The sequence below is a fragment of the Mustelus asterias genome, chromosome 5 (assembly GCF_964213995.1).
Source record: "Mustelus asterias chromosome 5, sMusAst1.hap1.1, whole genome shotgun sequence".
Lineage (NCBI taxonomy): Eukaryota > Metazoa > Chordata > Chondrichthyes > Carcharhiniformes > Triakidae > Mustelus > Mustelus asterias.
This window is the reverse complement of record NC_135805.1, coordinates 36,070,702-36,098,431: the sequence shown is the minus strand read 5'-3', so window position 1 is coordinate 36,098,431 and position 27,730 is coordinate 36,070,702. Positions and strand designations below refer to the sequence as shown.

The 27,730-nt window shown below is 40.9% G+C and overlaps 1 protein-coding gene across 4 annotated transcripts in view; it reads right to left on the bottom strand.

Annotated features, from left to right (window-relative positions):
- Positions 1 to 561: 561 nt before the first annotated feature.
- Positions 562 to 27,730, bottom strand: part of hace1 (HECT domain and ankyrin repeat containing E3 ubiquitin protein ligase 1) — a 71,793-nt gene continuing 44,624 nt past the window's right edge. For all 4 annotated transcript variants that reach the window (XM_078212423.1, XM_078212420.1, XM_078212421.1 and 1 more), the window contains 10 exons: positions 25,964 to 26,075; positions 21,153 to 21,250; positions 20,031 to 20,118; positions 19,661 to 19,810; positions 16,769 to 16,965; positions 13,673 to 13,804; positions 10,061 to 10,159; positions 6,674 to 6,744; positions 4,873 to 4,986; positions 562 to 1,451 (listed from right to left, as the gene is read on the bottom strand). In XM_078212423.1, coding sequence (XP_078068549.1) covers positions 1,349 to 1,451; positions 4,873 to 4,986; positions 6,674 to 6,744; positions 10,061 to 10,159; positions 13,673 to 13,804; positions 16,769 to 16,965; positions 19,661 to 19,810; positions 20,031 to 20,118; positions 21,153 to 21,250; positions 25,964 to 26,075 — 1,164 coding nt within the window. In that variant the 3' untranslated portion in view covers positions 562 to 1,348. The remainder of the gene's footprint in view (positions 1,452 to 4,872; positions 4,987 to 6,673; positions 6,745 to 10,060; positions 10,160 to 13,672; positions 13,805 to 16,768; positions 16,966 to 19,660; positions 19,811 to 20,030; positions 20,119 to 21,152; positions 21,251 to 25,963; positions 26,076 to 27,730) is intronic.

Below are 27,730 nucleotides of genomic sequence, written 5' to 3'. Positions count from 1 at the left end.
ATATACTAGTCTCGTATCAAGCTAAATTATTTTTTCAATAATTGTTAATCTGTAGTTTTACCAGACTGCAGTTTAACCCATTTGCTGTCATCAGTCTCATCCAATTAAGTTAGCCTTACCAAAATGTAGAATCACAGTAATGGTGTTTTGTTTTTCTTTCCAATTCCAACATTGAATTCAATTGTGATTAGTTAATAAAACAGCCAAAAAATGTAAAACTAACTCATTACTAAATCTAGTATGACCTCCTCTTGGTTACAAAAGATCGAGAAACAAACAAGTTGAGAGAATGAGTACAGAGTAGAAAATACTCAATTGAAGGCTTGATGATTAATGTACTGCAGGCTACCAGAATGTTAGACCATATGACATAGGAGCAGAATTAGGCCACTCAGCCCATTGAGTCTGCTCCACCATTCAATCGTGGCTGATCTTTTTCTCATCCCCATTCTCCTGCCTTTTCCCCACAACCCCGATCTCCTTATTAATCAAGAACCTATCTATCTCTGTCTCAAAGACACTCAATGTTGTCCCTCTTGCATGTAAAAGAAAAGGAATTAATTCTATAAAAAATTTAATAGTTTTTTTTAAAAAAGACATGCACAACAGGGAGATACATAAGCAGTTGCATCATACTCTACAAATACAAATATACAGGACTTCAAGCAATATGTACAGTGCATAATTTTCACAATATACAAATACTTTCATATGAAACATTAATTTTTAATTAACTAGCTAATATTGCAATGCAGAAATTCTGCAAAATAATTTGGCTCTTAGGGCACATTTTCCAATATATTCTGCCTTTTCTACTGACAACGCCCTCCATTTCAGTGATGTTAAATTATGACGTCTGAGTAATAAACTAAACATTTACATCTATAAAATGCTCCCCATCTTACAAAAAATATAACCAGATCTTGGCTTTGGAGAACAACTGGTTTCCTCTCTTTCCCACCCCCACCATAAATATATGAAGCTTGGCAATAGAACTTATAAACCCCAGTTACTGATTTGAATGTAGAGTACAGACCCGCAGACATGGCATTTTAGATTTCAGAATGTCAAGTTTTGACACAGTGCAGCAGTTTGCAAATTCCTATACTTTATCACAAATACGTGATTAATTGTACAAAAACATAAATTTCAAATGCAAATCCCTAAAATACACACACAAGCATAATGCTTGACATGAGCATTTAGTGTATGCCATGCATATACAAATGTGCTGCAACACAAATATGCATATGAATCTGGAGAGAGCACTTAAAAATCAGAAGCATTATTAAACACCATAAAGGAGTGAAGGTCTTTTCAGGAGCCACTTTCAAGTTTTCAGACATATTTACGCCATGGTGTAGCCATAGCTGCCACAGTGCAATGCCACAAGAATTCGGTCCTTCAGGTTCTCTTTGCTGGGGTATTCTGGCAACTTTAACATGTTGATGCTGGAACACATTTTTATAAGTATTATTACTACAAGCCACATTAATCTATAAACAAAACTGATTTATACCTATTAACCTACTCAAATATATTATAGAGGTAAGCATGTGAATTTATGGAACATATAGATGAAATAACCAGATATATTATTAGTCATACTATACAGTGCCTTTTGCAAGCATGTACTGGGCACTGCCATCATCGAGGAACCTCTTTTTCCTATTACTTTCGTTATCCAGCCATGAATGTCTGTGGACATGGCAGGGCTACACAGTTTCGATCTGGTCCAGTGGTTGTGCATTAGTTAACTCTGTGTAGCATGTACATAACTCACTGCATACAACTATCTGCACCAATTACCTTAAATCTGATTATCAGTTCTTACCCCACCAGAATGTTTCTCATTTCATACACTATTGAACCTCAAGAAAAATCACTATTAATCTCTACTTTTACTTTCACAGGATTCTCAAAATCCCAATTGTGCCAATGCCAAAACAAAGAGCTACCTGGAGACCACGTAATCACTCAGACGAAATGGAAGTTGAAGGGTGAATCGGCCCATGTTACTTTAGCTGGCAGTTGCAAAGCAGCATTCAACTGAATACTATGAAGCAGGTCACTTGCCTGCCCACTGAGGGAATGCACAGAAGAAAAGACTGAGGGAAAACAACACTTTCATAGAACATAGAACAGTACAGCACAGAACAGGCCCTTCGGCCCACGATGTTGTGCCGAGCTTTATCTGAAACCAAGATCAAGCTATCCCACTCCCTATCATCCTGGTGTGCTCCATGTGCCTATCCAATAACCACTTAAATGTTCCTAAAGTGTCTGACTCCACTATCACTGCAGGCAGTCCATTCCACACCCCAACCACTCTCTGCGTAAAGAACCTACCTCTGATATCCTTCCTATATCTCCCACCACGAACCCTATAGTTATGCCCCCTTGTAATAGCTCCATCCACCCGAGGAAATAGTCTTTGAACGTTCACTCTATCTATCCCCTTCATCATTTTATAAACCTCTATTAAGTCTCCCCTCAGCCTCCTCTGCTCCAGAGAGAACAGCCCTAGCTCCCTCAACCTTTCCTCATAAGACTTACCCTCCAAACCAGGCAGCATCCTGGTAAATTACCTCTGCACTCTTTCCAGCGCTTCCACATCCTTCTTATAGTGAGGTGACCAGAACTGCACACAATATTCCAAATGTGGTCTCACCAAGGTCCTGTACAGTTGCAGCATAACCCCATGGCTCTTAAACTCCAACCCCCTGTTAATAAAAGCTAACACACTATAGGCCTTCTTCACAGCTTTATCCACTTGAGTGGCAACCTTTAGAGATCTGTGGATATAGACCCCAAGATCTCTCTGTTCCTCCACAATCTTCAGAACCCTACCTTTGACTACTGTTGATATGTATTAGTATACAGTGAAAAGTATTAGTTCTTGCGCACAATATCTTACATAGAGAAGGAAAGAGTGCAGAATGTAGTGTTACAGTCATAGCTAGGGTGGAGATAAAAATCAACTTAATATAAGATAGGTCCATTCAAAAGTTTGATGGTGGCAGGGAAGTCAGTTGGTACATGATCCCAGACTTTTGTATCTTTTTCCCGACGGAAGAAGGTGGAAGAGATTAGGTCCAGGGTGCGTGGGGTCCTTGATTATACTGGCTGCTTTTCCAAGGGAGTGGAAAATGTAGGCGGAGTCAATGGATGGGAAGCTGGTTTGCATAATGGCTATGTTCACAACCCTTTGTAGGCATACCAAGCTGTGATACATCCAGAAGGATACTTTCTGTGGTGCATCTGTAAAAATTGGCGAGAGTTGCACTGGACATGCCAAATTTCTTTAGTCTCCTGAGAAAGGCATAATTAGGCTTTCTTGACTATAAGGTCAGCGTGGAGGGACCAGGATGGTTTGTTGGTGATCTGGACACCTAGAAATCTGAAGTTCTAGAACATAGAACATAGAACAGTACAGCACAGAACAGGCCCTTCGGCCCACGATGTTGTGCCGAGCTTTATCTGAAACCAATCTTAATGCTTTTGGTACGAGGTGCACAGAAATATGGGACAAACTAGACAATCTTCTGATCATTATTTTAATTGGGAAACTGTTTACAGCACTCAAATTTCTAGCACGCACACATCATGGGAGAGGCTCCTTGTGGTTGTGCAAAATTAGAAAATCATCCCCAAAATTTTCTGGGCACAAAAAGCCTATGTATTTTAAATATATTGATGCAATTGTTTGATTGGACATAAACAACTTGGCAAACAAGAACATTTTGCAAATTTATTTTGAAGAGTAAAAGATCATTACAGTTGACTAAAGAAAATAAAGAAATTCCATCCTTCTCCACAGTCCCTCTCATGAAAGCAATTATATAGGCATAAAGTTCAAAAGCTGTCTGCAGTTCCCGAAAACATCTCAAAGAAAGATCATGACGCCACCTTAAGCCAGTAAGAACGAATTATAAAGCATGATCCACGCTCCAAAATAATGTACCTTGAACTAAAATAAACCTGAGGACTTAGAATATTTCATGCCTTATTTGTTCATCAGATTTGCTGTTGATATTCAAAAACTCTGCAAAAACCATAAATATGAATAGCTTCTGCACATTTCTTTATTACAGTATCCTTACATTTGAAGTAAATTAAGGATTACTATTTTAACCATGTGACAATCCACCCGGGCAATAAATGTTTTGCTTTTGAAAATACATATCCCATGTATTAAAAGGGTGGCAAGACTGCCAGTTATATGCAAATAAAGCTGAATATTTCATTTATCTGAGAAGACCTGAACGATATGTTGAGGAGATTTTTGCAATACAACTGTAAAATTCCATAAGATTTTAAAGTATTCCATAACTTTGTGATGCTAATCAACCACATAAGCATTAAGGTCTGTTGACAGCACTCATCTTCCTGTTGTAGTATTTAAAAGCCTGAAATCTCAGGAATGGCAACACATTTTATGAAATTGCATAAGGCATTTGTATAGCTGCTAAATAGGTTAAGAAAGCCTTTGCTTTGCATCAAGTTATATAAAACACACGCTCGTTATATTTTGTCTTGCATGTGAATTGTACGGGCGGCATGGTGACACAGTGGTTAGCACTGCTGCCTCATAGCGCCATGGACCCGGGTTCGATTCCCAGCTTGGGTCACTGTCTGTGTGGAGTCTGCACGTTCTCCCCGTGGCTGTGTGGGTTTCTTCCAGGTGCTCCAGTTTCCTCCCACAGTCCAAAAGACGTGCCGGTTAAACGCATTGGCCATGCTAAATTCTCCCTCAGTGTACTCGAACAGGTGCCGGAGCGTGGCGACTAGGGGATTTTCACAGTAACTTCATTGCAATGTTAATGTAAGCCTACTTGTGATTAATAAATATATAAACTTTAAACTACATACCAAGTACTGGATGTTGGTAAGAGGTTTGAAGTGTATGGTACTGCAGCTACTGTGAATTTCTGCAACCCACTGCCACCCATTAGATATGCAAAACCACCATGAGGGACTCTGGAGCTAGAGAACACAAACATAGAAATAAGCAAAATTTTCAAATTAACATTACCATAACACTGTCTAATTGAATATACACCATAAGTGATTATACAAGAGTATTTCAGACTAAAATAAAAATGTTATTTTAGTTTAGAGCATCTCTTATTATCCTTATCACTAATGAATAGGGATACAAGTGGCGTCCTTTCAATTTCCAGAAACAAGCTCAAAAGTAACAAGTAGGACAACCATCCTCCACTCTAGTAAAAATGTTCAGGACACAATGAAAAGGAGTTTAGTCCAAGCAAACCCAAGTCTGAATTTATACAACAATCCTCGTGTTTCAGAGATCAACTTCTCCAGTGCAAGATACATAATTAATTGGGCTTTTAGTACTGTTGATACGAATAATTCATCTTCAACTGGACTTTTTTCCCCTGAGGTAAATTGGGAAATATTACAAAAGGACCTATGGTCCCTAATGTTTATTGCTCCACACGCTTCATGGTTGGCCGCGTGCTTTTAGCTTTCCAAAGCAGTAGATTTCCTTCCCTAAATCTCCCCATTTCATTTTCCTCCTTTAATAGGCCGCTTTAAATCATCTCTCTTTGTTCAGCTTATGGTCATCTGTCCTACAATCTCCTTATGTGGCTCAGTGGCAAATTTTCTTTACGAAACTCTGCAGGGGCGGTGATCGGGGAGGGAATGGAAACTCCGCAGACGGGGGTGATTGGCGGGGGGCGGGGGGGGTTGCAGGAGTTATCCCACTTCAATGGGAGAAAATCAGGGCACCTACACAATGGCAACCCAAGAGCTCACAGTTGGTTTCACTGGCAAGATTAGGCTCCACTCCCTACAGGCGAGAATCACATCCTGCTACTTTTTTGCATTAAGTGCCATAAGATTGCGACTCGCAGGTCGTCCAAAAAAACCGGAGTGATCCTCTCCCGTTTTCTCAAATTTTTTCATAAGATCACACCCATTACATTTGTGCATTCTCTGGTTTCAGCCAAACTTTCTGCTATTAACCACATCTTGAACGAAGATAAGAGTGCCAGGATGACCTGGCCTAACCTCATTGGGTGCTGTGATCCCCACTCTGTGACCCCATTGGCTGACAGCCAGAGAACATCCCAGAAGGGCTCGGGGAGGCTGATAAAAATTGACATCTTAAGACTCAATCGGCCCACTGTGACCCGTGACAGCGAAAGAGGGCGTGTGAGATCCACCTTCATACCAAGAAAACCCTGAGTTCATTTGTCAACACGAGCTGAGTGAATTGAATCCACCAACCCAGTCAACTGTATCTGAATGGGAAGTATATGTGTTTTTCAAGCAATCAGCATAGTTGGGGGCAAAATTAACTTAATTTGTCGTGCAAAAGTTGTTTCTTTAACTAGCAAGTGTTTTTAATGAAGCTATGTTCGAACAACAGTCCTATGTCTGTCTCATTAAGTAAGAGCACCTGGATAAGTGCGTTTTGAGTGATAAACTGGTCGAAGTGTCTGTATAATTTCACAGGCAACAACATTAAAGTCCACATAGCAGAAATTTAAATAAACGGACCTGGAACAACTCTTACATAGAGAAATATGGATGCGAGGCAGCAACAATTTGCACCTGTAATGCTGATTAAATCAGATCTGAAGATCTTCAGATAAATACATTATGGCTTCAGTTCAAGTATTTTAATCACAGAATGTCTTACCTGCCAGTGACAAACTGCAATAATAAAACACATTCTTCTTGGGTTAGTGCTTCCACAACCTCCCAGAACCACTTGAAAAATATAAAGATTATAGCAATGACAAATTATTATTTGTATACAGAACTTGAGGCAAAACTGGTCATTCTGCACATGGACAATTTCTCTTGTTGATACTATATTTACTTGCAGATTCAATATCTCTATCATTGTGGGATTTGAATTTTTGTTATCTGGATTACTAGTCAACATAACCATGAAACAACCATTATATAAAAGGCAAAATATTGTGGATGCTGAAATATAAACAGAAAATGTTGCAAGTAGACCAGGAATTTTGACTTTTACTGAATCATACCTGCTTTCCATCCTATTACTGACTTTTTGTTCTTCCCTTTCCCTGTACCTGTGCTTGTTCAAAACTGGTTACATCTGTAACATTTTCCCAGATCTGACAGATGGTTACAGGCCTTAAACATTAATTCTATTCATCTCCATAGATGCTGCCTCGTCTGTTGAGTATTTCCATGTGGTGTACAAAATTGGTTTTCAAATAAATTTCTTTAAAAGAATAACCTATGCAAAGTACCCTAGGGAACACTTGAACTGTTGATGTACAATAGTCAATTTACTACAGGAGACGAAGCAATGCATGCTCACTTAACTGAGGGATTGTCTAAATATTAGAACCTTAATATTTTGAATTCATATTGTAAACATAACCTTGCTAAACGGTGAGTGCACTTCCCAAGTACTTCACTGGTTGTAAAGTCCTTTGAAATGCCTGGTGATCATAAAATATCTAAATAAATTCAAGTCTTTTTATTATTTTCTAGCCATTCTGCACTCCAGAATGTTGAACATATACTGAATGAAATCTAACTGAGAATGCAATATTGTAATACAATCAAATGATTCTGCCTCTAGGGATTTAAACTTCAATAACAAATATTCAATTACTTTACTGGAATCAACCATACTTAACCTCGTGATGGTATTACTGATGTTAAATAGTTTGATACATTTCTAGATCCAATTTGATCTTTGATTCTGGCAAATACAACATTTTATTAATTATTGCGCCTCTGAGATACAATGCAGGTATACATAAGAACATAAGAACATAAGAAATAGGAGCAGGAGTAGGCCATCTAGCCCCTCGAGCCTGCCCCGCCATTCAATAAGATCATGGCTGATCTGACGTGGATCAGTACCACTTACCCGCCTGAACCCAATAACCCTTAATTCCCTTACCGATCAGGAATCCATCCATCCGCGCTTTAAACATATTCAGCGAGGTAGCCTCCACCACCTCAGTGGGCAGAGAATTCCAGAGATTCACCACCCTCTGGGAGAAGAAGTTCCTCCTCAACTCTGTCTTAAACCGACCCCCCTTTATTTTGAGGCTGTGTCCTCTAGTTTTAACTTCCTTACTAAGTGGAAAGAATCTCTCCGCCTCCACCCTATCCAGCCCCCGCATTATCTTATAAGTCTCCATAAGATCCCCCCTCATCCTTCTAAACTCCAACGAGTACAAACCCAATCTCCTCAGCCTCTCCTCATAATCCAAACCCCTCATCTCCGGTATCAACCTGGTGAACCTTCTCTGCACTCCCTCCAATGCCAATATATCCTTCCTCATATAAGGGGACCAATACTGCACACAGTATTCCAGCTGCGGCCTCACCAATGCCCTGTACAGGTGCATCAAGACATCCCTGCTTTTATATTCTATCCCCCTCGCAATATAGGCCAACATCCCATTTGCCTTCTTGATCACCTGTTGTACCTGCAGACTGGGCTTTTGCGTCTCATGCACAAGGACCCCCAGGTCCCTTTGCACGGTAGCATGTTTTAATTTGTTTCCATTGAGATAGTAATCTCATTTGTTATTATTTCCTCCAAAGTGTATAACCTCGCATTTCTCAACGTTATACTCCATTTGCCATATCCTCGCCCACTCACTCAGCCTGTCCAAATCTCTCTGCAGATCTTCTCCGTCCTCCACACGATTCACTTTTCCACTTATCTTTGTGTCGTCTGCAAACTTCGTTACCCTACACTCCGTCCCCTCCTCCAGATCATCTATATAAATGGTAAACAGTTGCGGCCCGAGTACCGATCCCTGCGGCACGCCACTAGTTACCTTCCTCCAACCGGAAAAACACCCATTTATTCCGACTCTTTGCTTCCTGTCGGATAGCCAGTCCCCAATCCACTTTAACACACTACCCCCAACTCCGTGTGCCCTAATCTTCTTCAGCAGCCTTTTATGGGGCACCTTATCAAACGCCTTTTGGAAATCCAAAAACACCGCATCCACCGGTTCTCCTCCATCAACCGCCCTAGTCACATCTTCATAAAAATCCAACATGTTCGTCAAGCACGACTTTCCCCTCATGAATCCATGCTGCGTCTGATTGATCGAACCATTTCTATCCAGATGCCCTGCTATCTCCTCTTTAATAATGGATTCCAGCATTTTCCCTACTACAGACGTTAAGCTGACCGGCCTATAGTTACCCGCCTTTTGTCTCCTTCCTTTTTTAAACAGCGGCGTAACATTAGCTGTTTTCCAATCAACCGGCACTACCCCAGAATGCAACGAGTTTTGATAAATAATCACTAACGCATCCACTATTACCTCTGACATTTCTTTCAATACCCTGGGATGCATTCCATCCGGACCCGGGGACTTGTCCACCTTCAGCCCCATTAGTCTACCCAGCACTGCCTCTCTGGTAACATTAATTGTATTAAGTATTTCTCCTGCTGCCGACCCTCTATCGTTAATATTTGGCAAACTATTTGTGTCCTCCACCGTGAAGACCGACACAAAAAACTTATTTAAAGACTCAGCCATATCCTCATTTCCCACTATTAACTCCCCCCTCTCGTCCTCCAAGGGTCCAACATTCACTCTAGCCACTCTATTCCTTTTTATATATTTATAAAAACTTTTACTATCATTTTTTATATTAATTGCTAGCCTAGCTTCATAGTCTATCCTTCCTTTCTTTATCGCTTTCTTAGTCTCTCTTTGTTTCCAAGAAACTTCAGTTGAAGTCATGAGCCATCAGCACAGTTCAACTGGATGTTATCCAAGATTTGCAAGTGCTGTATTTTTTATTAAGTTTGTACTTAATAAAAGAAAATGTTTTTCTTATGATCCGTGAACTAAACTTGCATTGGGTAGACTCCTTATTTATTACAAAAGACTGTTTTTGTTGCATTGTGCGGATTCTTTGAACAGGTTTTTTTTTCCTGGCATTTCTATTAGGATTTTGTTCTGACATCGTCATAGGGTAATAATGAGACCCAAGCATAACCACATCCACAGCAACTGGAATCTATTTTAAGTTTTCTATTTTTTTGAGCTGATTCTAGTACCTGTATCACTGGATCATCTTTCTCATAGCCACTCGTGTATTCTGTATTCCGTTTCCAGTCAGCCACGTCAATTTCTGGCATCCCTGAGAGCAGCAACTCCTATAAATAAGAGGACAAAGAGATGTGCAGCCAAACACTTATGAAGCATATCAATTTTATTTTTGGTTGAAATTAATATTTTACATTCGATTACACCTTTAATTCTTCTCATTCCATTCCCATTCTTCAGCCCTGTTCCATCAGCTCACCATACTGCTCATCTCACCCTTTCATTTTGTTTTAACCTTCATAACCTGCCCCAATTTCTAATAATAATTTGAAGATTATCTGCCATTTCCTTACCTTTCTTCCCCCCACCCCACCGTCTCAAGTACCATCCTTCTGCAGGAACCTACAGGGTTAAATTCGCCTCTGATCAGTTGAAGATGGTCCCAAAAAGCTCTATTTAGTTAACTGAAGCTTGTGGGTCACAAATTAGCATATTCACATCAGTTATTATTAGGGCAATTTGATTTTATTTTAAATGGTCATGACAGTCTGATTGTACTGAGTACAATAGCTCTATGCTTCAAAAATTCCACAAATTAACCATTATTAAAAAGGCCTGACTATATTTGTTGATCTGCAAAAGATTGCATTTTTATATTAACCACATTGACTGCTTTCACTGCACCCTGTAATTGTTAATCCAGTGCTAAAGAGATGCAAAATAAACTGATTTTTTTTAAATTATGGCATGCAAGAGTCACAGTCATCTCACATGTTCAACTCTAATTGAAGGTCTTACTTGGCCATTTCACTGGACAGTCAGCCACAATGTCTGTCAATCCACTGCTGTGGATCTGGAGTCATGTATAGGCCAGACTAGGCAGACTTCTTCCCTAAAGCATATTAGCAACACTAACCTCCATCACCAACTGGAAAGGCTTCAGGAACAGTTGCACATTTGGCCAACAGCCAACACTACAGCCGCACACAAAACTGCTCCTTATACCTTTCCAATTGGTAGCAGGAAGTTTTTCCTTAACTCCTGGACAATTACCTGAGGTAATCAGGAACTGAAAGTGAACTGACACTTTTAAGACATACACACACACCACACACTTGAACTTGCCACAACCTATAATAAATCAGACCATGAAAATAGACAAAATAAATGGGTTCAAATGTGTTTATATGCTTTTTTTTTAACCCCCAGCATGTTATGGCTTTGTGCAGAGTTGTTACACAGCCCAGCTAGCTCAGTTAGTAGATAAAGGGAATCTTAATCCCACGATCAAAGTTTTGAATCCTACATGAAGAACTTTTAAAATATTTTATCCAAAACTGCTTATTCATTTTTACCAAAAATTTACAATCAATTCATCCACAGTCTGAGTTCAGTGAAAGTTGGGAACTCATATACTGAAATTTCCTGATTACAAATCTTAATTTACTGAATTGTCAGAGGAACAATTGATAAGTGATAGGTAAAGTGGATTCAAGAATTTGCAATTGTGCAAACTTAAAAATGTGTAATGTCAACTTTGTCAGCCTGTGCCAAGTAATCGGGTGCATTTTAATGCCATCAGCTATGGAGGGGAGGGAATTCTCTAGCCTGCCCACAGCACGTTTCTCGTGGTAGAAGGAGACACTCCTGCGGCTGGATCTTCTGGCTCCCACAATGGAATTTCCCATTGACTGCACCCCAATGTGCTGGGGAACCCTCCAGGCGTGGTCTCACTGAGGCCTTGTATAACAGCAGTAAAACATCCCTAGTTCTGAACTCAAATCCTATTGCAATGAAAGCCAACATATGATTTGCCTTCCTAATTGCTTGCTGCATCTGCCTTTCCACTTCCAGTGACTGGTGGTACAAGGATGCCCAGGTCCCTTGTACATTAACGCTTCCCAATATATCATTTAAATAATACTTTCTTTCTGTCTCTCACACTGAAGTGATTAACTTCACATTTAGTCACGTTGTACTGCATTTACCATGTGTTTTCCCACTCACTCAACTTGTCTAAATCACTTGAAGCCTCCTTGCATCCTCCTCACATCTCAAATTTCTGCCCAGTTTTGTGTTGGAAATGTTACATTTGTTTCCCTCATCCAGGCCATTTACATATTATGTATATATCTTGTGAACAGCTGGGGCCCAAGCACTGATCCCTGCGGTACCCCACTAGTCAATGCCTGCCACTCAGAAAAAGACCCATCTATTCCCACTCTCTGTTTCCTGCCTGTCAATCAATTCTCAGTCCATTGTCAATACATTACCCCCTATCCCATGTGCTTTAATTTTGCCCACTAATCTCTTATGAGGGACCTTATCAAAAGCTTCTGAAACTCCAAATACACCACACGCACTGGTTCTCCCTTACCTACTCTTCTAGATGCATCTTCCCCAGACAGGAATGAATAATTGTTGTAATTCGTGCACACGTTCTTGAAATATGAACCATTGCCTATCCACCGTCAACTCCTTTAGTAAGGTTCCCTAATCTAACCCTGCCTATCTGATGCATCTCATACCCTCATAGTTCCCTTTATTTGGATTCAGGACCCTAATTTCAGATTTGACTACTTGAGACTCCATCTTAATGAAGAATTCTGTCATATTATGGTTGCTCTGCTCCAAGGGACCCCACACAACAAAATAGTTAATTAATTCTTTCTCAGTGAACAATACCCAGTCTAGAATAGCCTGTTCTCTGGTTGGTTCAGCAGTGTATTGGTCTAAAAAACCATCATGTACACACTCCAGGAACTCCTCTCCCACTACACCATTGCTAGCTTGTTTTGTCTAATCTATATGTGGAGTAAAGTCACCCATGATTACAGTTGTAGCATTTTTGCATCCTCGCTTAAACCGCCCTGACATCTCCACTAGTGTGTGGGGGTCTATGGACAACCCCCAACAATGTTTTCTGCCCCTTGGTGTCTATCTCCACCTAAACAGATTCCATATCATGATTTTCCTTCCTCATTATTGCACTGACTTCCTCCTTTACTCACAATGCTACTCCACCCAATACAGCCCCTAGTGTTGCCGCACAAATAAACACAGCCAAAAAGCAAACCAATATTTTTTTTAAAACAATTCTTTAGTTTCACCAGTACTGCAACGAGATTTTTTTATTCCAACTTTAAATTAATTAACTGAATTTAAATTACTCAGTTGCCATGGTGGGATATGAATTCATATCTCTGGTTCATTAGCTCAGGCCTCTGGATTACTAGGTAAGGAATTTAAGTACTATGCTACTGTACGCTGCAATGCCACCATTACCACTGCGTTTATTTGTTTAGTATCTTGAGAGAGCAACTTCACTTGTTGCTTTTCACCTCTGCTGAAACAGCTCAACGTTAGTTATTCGAATCAGTCAGTTTGATCACAGCACACATCAGTTGTAATCTGTACCAATTAACTATCATGCGTGCTATCCTAATCATACAAAACTTGTCCACTTTTTAAAAATAGGGAATTCTGCATATTATATTATGAATGCAGCTCTGGGAGATATGTTCCAAAGTATTGCGCCCTCATCTTCATTTCTAACATTTTCCATCCCTTATACTCATTTAAACACTATTAAATCAATGTTCTGTACATACTAACATTCTTACCAGCTCATACTCATCAAAAAGCTGAATGAGAGAGGGTGGAATGAACAGATGAAAGCCTTGCAAAAATGCATTTATCTGAGGCTGAATAGCACGAGTCATTCGTAATTCAGTAACAAGCTGGACATACTCCGCCTGAAAAGGAACGCAGGCAGCTGTTTAATCTTAAAGATAACTTATTTTACCAAAACATTTAACTGAATGAAACAACAGATGCAAGGATTAGTGGTTAACACACAAACATAAAGGCCTTGCATTTCACTAAATAACTTCAAAGGTTCAAAGAACAAGCTACCAAAAGCCTTATTTTGAAAACAATCCCTTTTAAAAAGTGATACCAACTTGAAACATTATGAATGGTTAGGTCCATTTAACATAATCAAGTTTTATCAAAACGTTGGCCTGAAAGCCACATGCAGATCACAAAATCTGGGCAATCACATGCATATAATATTCAGCTGCTGGTTTATTCTGTTAAAATTAGCATCAATAAAATTGTATTGCTCAAATGACTCTATAGAGGGATATGGGCCAAATGCGGGCAATAGGGACTAGCTGGGAGGGCACCATGGTTGGCATGGACCAGTTGGGCCAAGAGGCCTGCTTCCGTGCTCTATTGCTCCATGACTGTCTCTCACTTATTGATCAACTCTACACCAAACAGTGAGATCCAACAGTAGCAGCAACTTAGATACTCAACAATGTAGTACAAAAGTATGTCAATTTCCAAATTTTGAATTATGATCAGAAATTCACACTTTGGAGAGAAGGAATTAGGGGTAGGAGTTGTGAGGGGAAAGAGGAGGGGGTGACTGTCAACATTGAAGGATCATCATCAATACATTTGTGAAGATGGTTCCTTTTGTTTGGTATCACTCATGAAACTGTAGTAGCATTTAAAAAGAACAGATTTATAGTTTCACTAAAAATACCAGAGGAAACCTTCACTAATTCTGCAATATAAATGATAAGCAGAATTTTTAACATGTTGACAGAACATCTCACTTAATATGCAGTGCTCACTTTAATGATTAAAATGCAATGGATTTCAGTGTTCTGCCAATTCTGGCCTCTTGGGCATTATAGATTTTAATCATGCCATAAATGACAACCATGCCATCAGCTGCCAAAGTCCTAATTTATGCAATTCCCTAGCTAAACCTCTTCACCTCTCCCTTCACCTTTAAGATGTTCCTTAAGGCAAACCACTGGTGGAGATTTTGGACATTTAGCCCAATATTACCTCATGTAGCTTGGCGTCAAGTTGTATTTTTGGAATATCTTATAGAATGGGCATGGTAAAACTAAATCCAAGATTTTGTTACGGAAAGGCTTCTAACCCAGTAAAGGAAAAGTAGACTGCTAAGTGGCAAGTCTGTACAAAGCATGACAGTACAGTTTCACGAGTGATGTGCTGGGGCCTCAACATTTTACAATTTATATAAATGGCTTGCATGAAGGGACCCAAGTTATAGTTGCTAACTATGCTCATGACAGATAGGAAAGCAAGTTGTGAAGTGGTCATGAGGAGGCTACAAAGGAACCCATGGAAATAGGGATTCCAACCCAGATCGGAAATTCTGAGCCAGTATGTTGTGTTAAGGTAAGCAAAATACTGTGGATACAAGAATCTAAAACAAGAACAGAAGATGCTGAAAAAAGGAGAGCAAGATGCTGAGTTAAAATGGCAAGCAACTGAAGGATTGGAGTCATGCTTGAGCAATGGCAAAGATGTCCCGCAAAGAGGTCACCCAATCTGCATTTAGTCTCCCCAAGTAGAACAGACCGTATTAAGAGCGGCAAATACAATAGATCTTTCTCTCACGCCCAGATATCCGTCCTTGGCCTGCTGCAATGCTCCAGTGAAGCCTGGCGCAAACTGGAGGAGCAGCATCTGATCATCCAGTTGGGCACATTGCAGCTCTCAGGACTTTACTCAGCATAGAATTAGACAGCTTTCTCCTCCATCTTAAATCCCCCTTTATTAAAATATCCCATTGAGGCATTGCCTCAATGCAAACCGCCCCCTCCCTTCCACATCAGGCCACCTATCCTTTGTTCTTAAAGTAGCTGCATTTTGTTGCAAACTCTCACAGCTACAATTTATTATCTAACACATTTTTCTCCCTCTTCAGTTCTGACAAACAGCCAAAAGGACTCAAAATATTACATCTGCTTTCTTTCCTTACATATGCTGCCAGACCTGCTGAGTTTTTTCAGCATTTTCTGTTCATGTTCTGTAAAGGCTGGATTCACTATTTTGGTATTTTGCATTGAATATAATGAGTTTTTATTTTTCACCCTCAGTTTCCATAAGAAACTTAAATAAGAGAGTTGCTGTCTATCAAAATTAAACTTTCTGATAAGACTCGGTAAAAAAACTTCAGATAACAACCTGCCTGCCTGCTTTTATTACCAAAGTGGATAACCTCACATTAGAACAATCAACGCTTGTGTTGCTATATGATAGATAATATTAACTCTAAATTTTTGATCGGCTACTTCTCAGGCATTGTATTTCTCTTTTTAAACTTTAACTTTTAATTAAAAGTGCACATTAAACAGAATTAAATGGCAGATCTGATTGCTGACTAATGTTGGAATACAGCTCACATCTTGACTTCTTGAAATGAAACTCAAAATTTGACACAATAAGAGTCAATTTCCTCAAATAGCCTAGTTTAGCCATACCATTAAAATGCTAAATATTAAGACATTGCTGATTTTAATAAACAAATGTAATAGAGAATGCCAACAATAGCAGCGATTAAAAAAGGATCAAGGCATGCAAGGAATATTCTGTAATTATCTTAAAAATTAACACGCTGAAGTCATGTAGCAAGTAAATATGTTGCCTCATTCGATGGAGCAAATTAAACAAGGTGCCCTGATTGCTATTCAGTATTACCCAACAGGCAACCCTATGCTGCCCAATGAAAAGGTTTGCTCAGTTGGAATTCTAAATCTTCTTTTGCAGTTAAATAGTTATTGAAACTCATTGCCAAGACTGACAGTGAAGAGTGACTGCTTGGATAATACAGCAGGATGCTGTTGGCATCTGTGAAGAGGGGGGACAATTTAAAAAGATAAATAACTTACCTTATTTTCCTGTGTAACAAGTATACTTATCCCCCCGGGTTTCAAAGGCACCTCTTCCATTGCACCAAAAACATCAGTCTCGACAGAAAATGTCAGTTCTAGGCCAAGGTCACTAATATCATTGTCCAGAATCCATTGAAGGTTTTTCGCATACTCTGGGTCAATGGAAGCTACATCCTGGTAGTTTACAGGGATACCTGAAAAACATGCATTCACAACAAAAAGATCTTTGGACCAAGTGCATATGTTTAACGTGAATGTTTGAAAGACTAAGCAAGAAATGTAAAATGTCCAGTTCATGTGTAATTTCTGCACCTTCAACCATGTATGCCATCTCTGGGATTATCGTCAATCTTTCCAATCACACATTTTTGTAGGGAAATAGTCGCTTCTTGAACCAAGTATAGCCCCTGGGGGGAAATGGACATGCCTGGGCAATCCTGCAAGCTGCACATTGGGCTCTTGCCCGAGTCAGCACTATGTACAAAGAATGGAAAATTCTGCCCAGTGTTTACAGACTGAAATTGTGGAACTTAAACCGATTAGTCACGACCTTATTAAATGGTGGAGCAGGCTCGAGGGGTCATATGGCCTATTTCTGCTCCGATTTCATATGTTCATAACTCAAATGTTGAGTCTGGAAGGCTGTAAAGTGCCTAACCAAAAGAGGAGGTGCTCTTTCTCAAACTTGCATTGAGCTTCATTGGAACCGGGAAACAGGCCAAGGACAAGGATGTCAGGGTGAGAGCAAGGGGGGGAAGAATTAAAATGATAGGCCACCAGAAGCTCTCGGCTTTGCATGTTTCAGTTTTGGTCTTACTTTTGCTTTTAGTTAGCAGCACACCTGCTCTAAGCACATCTTTTTGTTTCTTTTCTTGCCCCATCACCATTCTCTTTGGCCCTATATGATTAGCTCCTCTGCCATTCAATCTCACCCATCTTCCACCCTATCAGAGACCTTTCTTTTCTCCTTGTCCCACACATCCCTGACTGAAAACCTATTACATCTCTACCTTTTCCCAATTCTGATGAAAGGGCACAGACTTCAAACGTTAACTCTGTTTAGGTGATCTCATTGAAACAGTCTGAGGGAATGATAAGAAATTTCTTCACTGAGAGGTTTGAGAATCTTTGACATCATCTACCCCAGAGGATTGTGAATGCTCCATGATTGAGTATAGTAAAGACTGAGAGAAACAAATATTTTGAAGTGTCAGGGAATCATGAGATATGGAGATCAGGGAGAAATCCAGATGAGGCAGATCAGCCATGATCATATTGACTGGTGGAGCAGGCTCAAGGGGCCAGAAGATCCCCTAATCGTATTGTATATGCTTTGTTTAATCATAGGATATATTAATTCTCCTTCCTGGTTCCAACACTTCACAGCTTTTAGCTTTCCCTTCACTGGAATGCTGAATGCACAATTTCTGACAATCACCAGCTTCCCTTTTGTTTGTTTTCCAACTATTATCTGCACCATCTTTTCTACCTGAACCCTGTCTCCCCCCCCCACCCCCTTCCCCCATGCCCACCAAGCCATTGCCCTCCCTCACCATTTACTAGTTTACAGTTTTTGTGACTACCCTATTTACCCTTTCCATTTGGACCCTGGTCCTAATGTGGTTCAGTTCCAACAGTACAGTTCCTTCCTGGTCTAGTACTGGTGCCAGTCTTCCACAGAATGGAACCCCCTCTTAAAGCTTAAAGTTTATTTATTAATGTTACAAGTAGACTTAAGTTAACATTGCAATGAAGTTACTGTGAAAATCCCCTAATTGCCACACTCTGGTAGCCGTTCGGGTACACTGAGGGAGAATTTAGCATGGCCAATGCATCTAACCAGCGCTTCTTTCGAACTGTGGGAGGAAACTGGAGCACCTGGAGGAAACCCACACAGACATGGGGAGATTGTGCAGACTCCACACAGACAGTGCTCACACCGCTCCCTCAGTCAATAATTCACCTCTCTAATCTGTATGCCAATTTACAGCTGGCTTAGATAGTAATTCAGAGATTCTAGTCCACGAGATCATGTTCTTTAATTTAGCTCCTAGTTCATAGAATCACAGAATCCCTATAGTACAGAAGGGGGCCATTCAGTCCATCGAGCCTGCACTGACACCAATCCCACCCATGCCCTATCCCATGCATTTACCCTGTTAATCCCCCTGACACTAAGGGGGAATTTAGCATGGCCAATTAACCTAACCTGCACATCTTTGGACTGTGGGAGGAAACCCATGCAGACACGGGGAGCACGTGCAAACTCCACAGACAGTCACCCAATCCCTGGCGCTGTGAGGCAGCAGTGCTAACCTCTGTGCCACCCCAGTTACTGGCACTTTTCTCAAAATGCATCTTAACTGGATTCCTGCCCCTCTGATATCCTTTTATAGTGGTTTGAGATGTCCTTTACCCTGGCAGGAGGTAAACAATATGCCATGATCTATGATTCATACCATGTGGAACACACTGTTCTGCCAACAAAGGATGCTATCTGCCACATAATCATTGAATCCCTTGTAATTAATAGATCCTGCTTTCCTTCCTCCTCCGTACAGCCTCCTGCTCCAATACCATGGTCCACATTCCCATTTTCTTCTGACAGTCCATATCCTTATCCTCATAGTTAACCAGTACATTGGATCTATTGAAAAGGTTCAGTTCTGTGGATCCTAGTTCTCTATCCCAGCTAGGTTCTGCTTACTTTGCACATTATCAAATGCATCAACACCAATCAGCCGATTACACGGCATAACCGAAGTTTGAAAAATTAACCACTCGCAATATAGCTAATGTACTGCTTTCCCTCAGCGCAATGTTATTTTAGGAAACGATAGAAAAATAGCATAAATTAGAACATAAATTTTCAACTGAAACAATTCTTACCAAGTATATGTTTGTAAAATGAACGGGTAAAGTAGATGTTGACCAGCTGTCGGTGATAAAGTGCCAAACCTAGGATCTGCCCTGCAAACCGAAAATAATTCAGGTGGTCTGGATTCACCGAGGAATTACTGTTAGGCTGGAAGGTAGTTCCTGTAAGAATTCAGATATATTCTGTCATGGTTTCTTTGGTTCAATTGATAAACCAATGAATATTAAAAGATAGTATATACAAAACTCTTAATGTTTGCATTAGATAGTTAATCAACATCGAGTCAAAGTAAAATGTAAGATTCCAGCTTTGGATATTAAAGATCTTAAACTGGCCATGCACATAAAACTATTTCCTTTCGAATTCATAGGAGACATGTACCATCAGCTGACTGAGTGAAGAGTGCGTAGTCTGGATTGATTATCTCACTGGAAAGGATGTCGAACCATTCACGCACCACACCTTGGCCCTGAATACAGAAAAGGAACAGAGAATTGAAAGGTATCACACTAATCCATTTATTGGAATATAGAAATGCTAGAGTTATACTCCCCAATCCCATATCGCTCCAGTCTATGTTCCAAATGCATGTCACAATCAAACTTATTGCAGGCATCTATCAGTCTCATTTAGAACAGGTCACTTTGAGGTTTACAACATTAACTTGCACTTATTCCATGTCCTCCCTTGCTCTGACCAATGCTAAATATGAAGTCCCAAGTATCCACTCAGGATTTCTCCACATCAGTGCTGAGAACTGGAACTCAGTAACACTGTAGAAATTGCAGGTTCTAACACAATCCTATTTAGAATTCATTTCACATAAAATAAAACAATAGTTTAGAGGCTTGCGGCCACAGCAGTCAAAAGTAATTACTAAACATCGTAAAAAGACAAGTACAGATAAATATATAACCCCATTAGATTTTGTCACTATCTAGAGATTGGAAGTGACCAATCAGCTCCCACAGAAGATTTACAGCATCTGCAATATTTTACTTTTATTTCAACATCAATGATTTCATTTAACTCCGTCAGACATTTCTATATAGTCAGTTTTAAGAAAATATCTCCACGGGGGTTCAAATAGTATGCAATATATTATCAATTTATAAAACATATTCTAAGATCATCCATTTTACATGAATATATGTATTCGTCCAGTGATAACATTGAAAAAAGAATTAGTAAATGGAACTGGGACAAACACAGTTTATCAAATGTCGTACTGCAGAAAAAAGAGAATTTCTCTCAGGATATCTCAAAGATCTTCAGACATAATAACTTGAGAGAATAACCTTTGAAACTTTATAGTATTCCAAAATAATTGCAAAACTTGTTTAAATATTCCAGTATTGCTGTTTGTATCATAAGATTACTCCACGCTTCCAGCTCTTCAGAACAATTACATATTTTTAAACAATCGTGATGAAAAAAATAAGTACAATAACACGGGTGATTTTTTTTCAGTGAATCATGTTGAAGAGAGTAAAAAAAACATACCATGCCTTCTTCACCATGAAAACGCACAGCAACGCCTTGTTTCAATTTTTCATAGCTTGTTTTTGAGACAACCTCACAGCTACTCTGGAAAATTGAATCTGCAAACAGAAAATTTAAGTGTTACGATGGTACATCCCTGAAAGATGAGATAAAAGACACAAATGACACAACAAAGCATGCTATGGTGAACTTTGATAGCCCTTACTCTTCTCACTCTTTTCATATACAAATTAGCTCTGATCTTATACAGATAATGTAAAATGTCTTCACAATTTGAACCCTCTCTTGTCTTTAGTAAAGAGACTTTAGTAAAGCGTTTGACAAAGTCCCTCATGGTAGGTTGGTGCAAAAGGTTGGATCTCATGGGATAAAGGGGGAGGTGGCTAGATGGGTGGAGAACTGGCTTGGTCACAGAAGACAGAGGGTGGTTGTGGAAGGGTCTTTTTCCGGCCGGATGCCTGCGACTAATGGTGTTCCGCAGGGCTCTGTATTGGGATCTCTGCTGTTTGTGATTTATATAAACGATCTGGAAGGTGGTGTAACTGGGGTGATCTGTAAGTTTGCGGACAATATGAAAATGGCTGGACTTGCAGATAGTGAGGAACATTGTCAGAGGCTACAGAAGGATATAGATAGGCTGGAAATTTGGGCAAAGAAATGGCAGATGGAGTTCAATCCAGATAAATGCGAAGTGGTGCATTTTGGTAGAACTAACGTAGGGGGGAGCTATACGATAAATGGCAAAACCATAAAGGGTGTAGATACGCAGAGGGACCTGGGTGTGCAAGTACACAGATCCTTGAAGGTGACGTCACAGGTGGAGAAGGTAGTGAAGAAGACATATGGCATGCTTGCCTTTATAGGACGGGGCATAGAGTATAAAAGTTGGGGTCTGATGTTGCAGTTGTATAGAACGTTGGTTCGGCCGCATTTGGAATACTGCGCCCAGTTCTGGTCGCCACACTACCAGAAGGATGTGGAGGCTTTAGAGAGAGTGCAGAGGAGGTTTACCAGGATGTTGCCTGGTATGGAAGGGCTTAGTTATGAGGAGAGATTGGGTAAACTGGGGTTGTTCTCACTGGAAAGACGGAGGATGAGGGGTGACCTAATAGAGGTGTATAAAATTATGAAAGACATAGATAGGGTGAACGGTGGGAAGCTTTTTCCCAGTTCGGTGGTGACGTTCACAAGGGGGTCATAGGTTCAAGGTGGGGGGGGGAGGTTTAACACGGATATCAGAAGGACGTATTTTACACAGAGGGTGGTGGGGGCCCGAAATGCGCTGCCGGGCAAGGTGGTGAAGGCGGACACACTGGGAACGTTTAAGACTTATCTAGATAGCCACATGAACGGAGTGGGAATGGAGGGATACAAAAGAATGATCTAGTTTGGACCAGGGAGCGGCGCGGGCTTGGAGGGCCGAAGGGCCTGTTCCTGTGCTGTATTGTTCTTTGTTCTTTATCTTCCATCCAGTCAACTCCAAGCAGCAGATAAGCAGAAACGAGCACTCCAGCTTCCACTGACATAATTTTCTCTGGCACATAAAAATCAGAGCACTTGTGTAACTGCTGAAAGTGCAGAAAACTCTGTACTGCTGGCCTCATCATTGTTTATGCGGCAATCGCAACTGTACCGTTAAATATAAAAATTTATAAAGCTGTCAGATTCCCTGTTCCTCCAAGAGCTACAAAACAACCATTTTTTGCCATCTGACAACACTGAAACCCACTAAACACAAATGCCCATACTTAATTAACAGGTAAAAACTAAACTCACCAGAAGTTAGAGCTTCTTAATTCCAATGCAAATACCTTTTAATTACCTGAGTCCTAATTACTGCCAAGCAACCCCTCTACACTTCAGTTAATTTTCAGTGCCAGACCCTCAGTCTCATAAATTCAGATGATAATTATTGCTGGAGATTTTAAAAAATAAAAAAAGTCTCATCTTTTTCTCCCTATTTTGTTTTTCCTGCACATGATTTGGCATCAATTCAATAGGCCATAATCACCGTCAAAGTGCCACTCCATACTCACTTACCTGCACCAAGTTTCTTCCATACCTGACCCACCCGACCCAAGCTGGGTGAGATCCAGGCAGCGCAGCTTTCCACAAGGTCTAACAGTCGAAGTGAAAGAGGCCACACACACTTTTTACTGCATTCTCTGCTGCAAAGCAGGTATGTTCAAAAGTCCGACTGAAACTGACAGGCCCAGGAGGAGCTAAGTCTTTAAGGTGAATGGATAGATTTACTTGGGTGTGGGGGGCACATTGGGAGGGGATGAGGGTGTTGGACTTTGGGAGGGTGGGTGGCAGATCCAGCTAGGTCGCGGGGATCAGACCAGTCCGGAGGGTGACAAGCGTCCAGCAGCATCTGGGGATGAGAGTTGGGCCCATCTGTTGGCTGGGGGGTTTGGGGGAAGAGAATCCCATGAAGGGTCAGGGGCGCGTCCCATGCAGGAATCAGTCTGGGTCTTTAAATAGTCATACAGAAGCTAGGAAAGGTTTTATTTCTTCTGTCACAATTGCTGACCTCATTCAGAGTGCTTCCCTTTTTGCATGATTGGCTGTGAAGCACCTTGGAACATTATGTTACTTAAAAAGAACCACGTAATCCTACCTTGTTGTTTTAAGAGGACAAACATTTCATGTAATGGTGGACATGGAGCCAATAATGGTTAAAAAGTATTGGGCAACTTGAGATTGATAAGCCATTTGCTGACTAGCTAACTATTGTAGTGGATCTGTTGCAACATCTAAAACTGGGTGGTATGGTAACACAAAAAGAAAGAGAAAAGGGTGGATCACCACCACAATGTTGATATTTCGCGAGCAACATGTCCATCTTCTGCCCAACAAGGTTTGCCAACCATCTTGTCTGTCCCACAGAAGTAAACAGTACAGAGATAGGGCACAGTAATCTAACCAATTTTCCTTATAGCCATTACAAACTCCATTCATTACCAGAAGAGAGAGAGCATATATATATATAAAATATAAATATATATAAAATATAAATATATATATATATACACACACCCTGGGGCAGTGACCAAGACATGTTTTCAAATGTTGAATGTTCATGCCTAGGGATGGCTGCTTCTCCCTCTTAGACCTAGGTACTTGGATGCGGCTCACTAAAGCTTATTCTTAGGAAGGCTCAAAAATACACATACTTCAAAAAATACCGCTGCATCTGCATCCTTAGACTCATCCTGTTCCTTTTCAAGACGATGGGCAGTATTTTACCAGTTCATCCCGCCCATCAATAGGCAGAGCGGGCCAGTAAAATCACACTAGAGCCGAGAAATCAGGATCGCACCCGATTTCGCGGCTCTCGTGATATTAGCAGAACCAGATCTCGCCCATTTCCGGTGATAGGCTGAATAATTTATTCAAATATATTTAAATCTTCATTAGCATGTGTTTAACAAGCTTGGCGCTGAATTTTGCAGGTTCACTTGCCTTTATCGTCTCGCCGGGAGAGGTTCTCTCCAGCGAGGAAAACACCTGCTCCCTATGAATGGGGAACAGTCGTGTGGCCCTCACCATTATAACAGGAGGCCATTGAGGCACCCCAGAGAGGCCGAGAGCAAACGGAGGTGCCCCTTGGACAGTGCCAGCCTGACACCTTAGCAATGTCCACTGAGCAGTGCCAGGGAGCAGGCAATCGGGGCAGAGGTTGGGGGGCTGCACATTCTGCAGTTGCCATCACTATGGAGGGGTGCCCACTGCCATTCTGCAGGCAATTGGTGCAGGGGGAGGCGTGATCGGTTTGGGTGATGGAGGCTAAATTTTCAGGTGGCGTAGAGCTCGCGATCAGCCATAGGCCCCATGATTGCTCGAGGGGGTGGTGGCGATGGGGGGGGGGGAGCTGTGTTGAGGCTGGCTGCAACAGCAGAAGCCTGACAGCTCTCTCAGCCCTGTCAGCCCTCTGCTGTTAGAATTACAGATACGCAATAGCTCCTTCCGCTGCTGGCTGGCTGAATTAATCCCCGTCCACTGCCTGTACTAACTAGAAACAGTCTAGCCCATTTTTTCATGCACTATGTGCACTAGATTGGGTGTAAAAACTCGTCCAAAAAAACTAATCTGCAACTTTCCCATTTTCACACTAGCTGGACACTTAGAATTTTTCTCACAAAATTCCACCCACTGCATCAGGACACCTGCTTGGAGATTCTCATTTCCCTCAACAGCAGCAGGGGCTCACTCTTTGCAGTAGCCTGCTGGGAGAGCCCATCTGTACAGGAAATGGTTCAGGGTCACAACAGCCACCAGGGAATTCTACCCAACCCTGTTCTGATGGTTAACCTAATCTACCGGAAAAATTCAACCCTGCCTATCTTTAGAATGGGAATAAAATTATCACTGCATCAAGGGATATGAGGGAAGGGGGGTATCAGGATATTGAATTTGATGATCAGCCATGATCAAAATGAATGGCGGAGCAGGCTCAAAGGGCCAAATGACCTACTCCAGCTTCTAATTTCTACATTTCTAATAAAGTCAAACAAAACTGAACAGTAGAATATAATTGCTGTTCTTCACCATACTGCATTTTACATTTGAAGGAAGCATCCCATCACATTAAAGAGTAATTTGAAGCAGAATGCTTTTGGTTGCAATAGTTGGGCTTAAACCTTGAAGTGTCAATGTTAAAATGACAAGACTTCTAGAAGTAAAGTAAGGTAAGTCCACTATTTTTAGAGTGAGGTGCACTATGAAAAGGGGACATAAAGTATCTTATCTACAAGATTAAATTTTGAAATGAAAATTCGTTAGTATAGCTAAAATAACTCAAATTGTACCTCGATGAACAAGTAAGATGTCATTTTCATTAACTGGTCTGTGCACCATATCAGAGTCAGGATGATTAGAATGAAGATGTTCGTAGAACCACTCACATCTATCCTTGAAGGGCTAAATGAGGAGAATGAAAAATCTAATTAATACCTTTTTCATTCAATTTCAGGGAAAAAATGGATATAAAGATAGGCAACTGAAATGGGGGTGAAGACAAATGGCATAATCTTGATGTCTCCGTTCCTTATAATTGTAATACTAGAACTAAATCAATAGACCATTATCCCTCCTCACAATGCTAGCTCAGAGTACAGATACAAGTTTTGCAGTATGAGGTGATAATAGCAAGGTGAAGATGAGGGAAGAGGAGACAGAGGTAGAAAAGAGACATTTATTTAACAAGGGTCTGGCTGGGAAATTTGCTGCCATAGTTGTTCATTCTGTACTCATCAGGACAAATGCAAGAATGCCAAATTTCAATGGACACAGTAAGAAGTCTCACAACACCAGGTTAAAGTCCAACAGGTTTAGTTGGTAGCAAATACCATAAGCTTTCGGAGCACTGCTCCTTCGTCAGATGGAGTGGAAATCTGCTCTCAAACAGGGCAAACAGACAGAATCAAGTTGCAGAATACTGATTAGAATGCGAATCCTACCGCCAGCCAGGTCTTAAATGTACAGACAATGTGGGTGGAGGGAACATTAAACACAGGTTAAAGAGATGTGTATTGTCTCCAGACAGAACAGCTAGCGAAATTCTGCAAGTCTAGGAGGGGAAACTATGCAGACGCTACGACAACGGATGAATGAACACCATTCGACAATCACCAGGCAAGACTGTTCTCTTCCTGTGGGGGAGCACTTCAGCAGTCATGGGCATTCAGCCTTGGATCTTCAGGTAAGCGTTCTCCAAGGCGGGCCTTCACGACACATGACAGTGCAGAGTCGCTGAGCAGAAACTGATAGCCAAGTTCCGCACACATGAGGACGGCCTAAACCGGGATGTTGGATTTATGTCACATTATCAGTAACCCCCACAGCTTGCCTCCTGGACTTGCAGAATTTCACTAGCTGTTCTGTCTGGAGACAATACACATCTCTTTAACCTGTGTTTAATGCTCCCTCCACACACATTGTCTGTACATTTAAGACCTGGCTGGCTGTAGGATTCGCATTCTAATCAGTATTCTGCAACTTGATTCTGTCTGTTTGCACTGTTTGAGAGCAGATTTCCACTCCATCTGACGAAGGAGCAGTGCTCCGAAAGCTTATGGTATTTGCTACCAAATAAACCTGTTGGACTTTAACCTGGTGTTGTGAGACTTCTTACTGTGTTCACCCCAGTCCAACGCCGGCATCTCCACATCACAAAATTTCAATGGAAGCATAAAAGGGTTCTAATTGGTCAATTCTGATTTGTTGAGATGTTGCCATGAAAACACACCTTGGAACTACAGTCCCCCAGGTTTTCATTTAATTCAAAAAGATACAATGCCTGGCCACATGCCTTTTGCGTGCAGAGGTCAGGTTCCTGCGTATAAATGTATGTAGGTTCTAGCAAGTGTGCATGAGCCACATTGCAAGCCTGACTGATGGTCTTAAATTGGTTGTTAATGTAAATCTTAGCAGACTCAGGATTGCTCAACAAGTACTGTCCAATTACAGATTCACATCCAACCATAGTGTTCCTAATTTTGGTGGTCGAGTACAGTTCTGCCTATTGAGAACAGCTGAAGGGACGTGCTGTTTGACACTGTCTACCTGTTATCGGG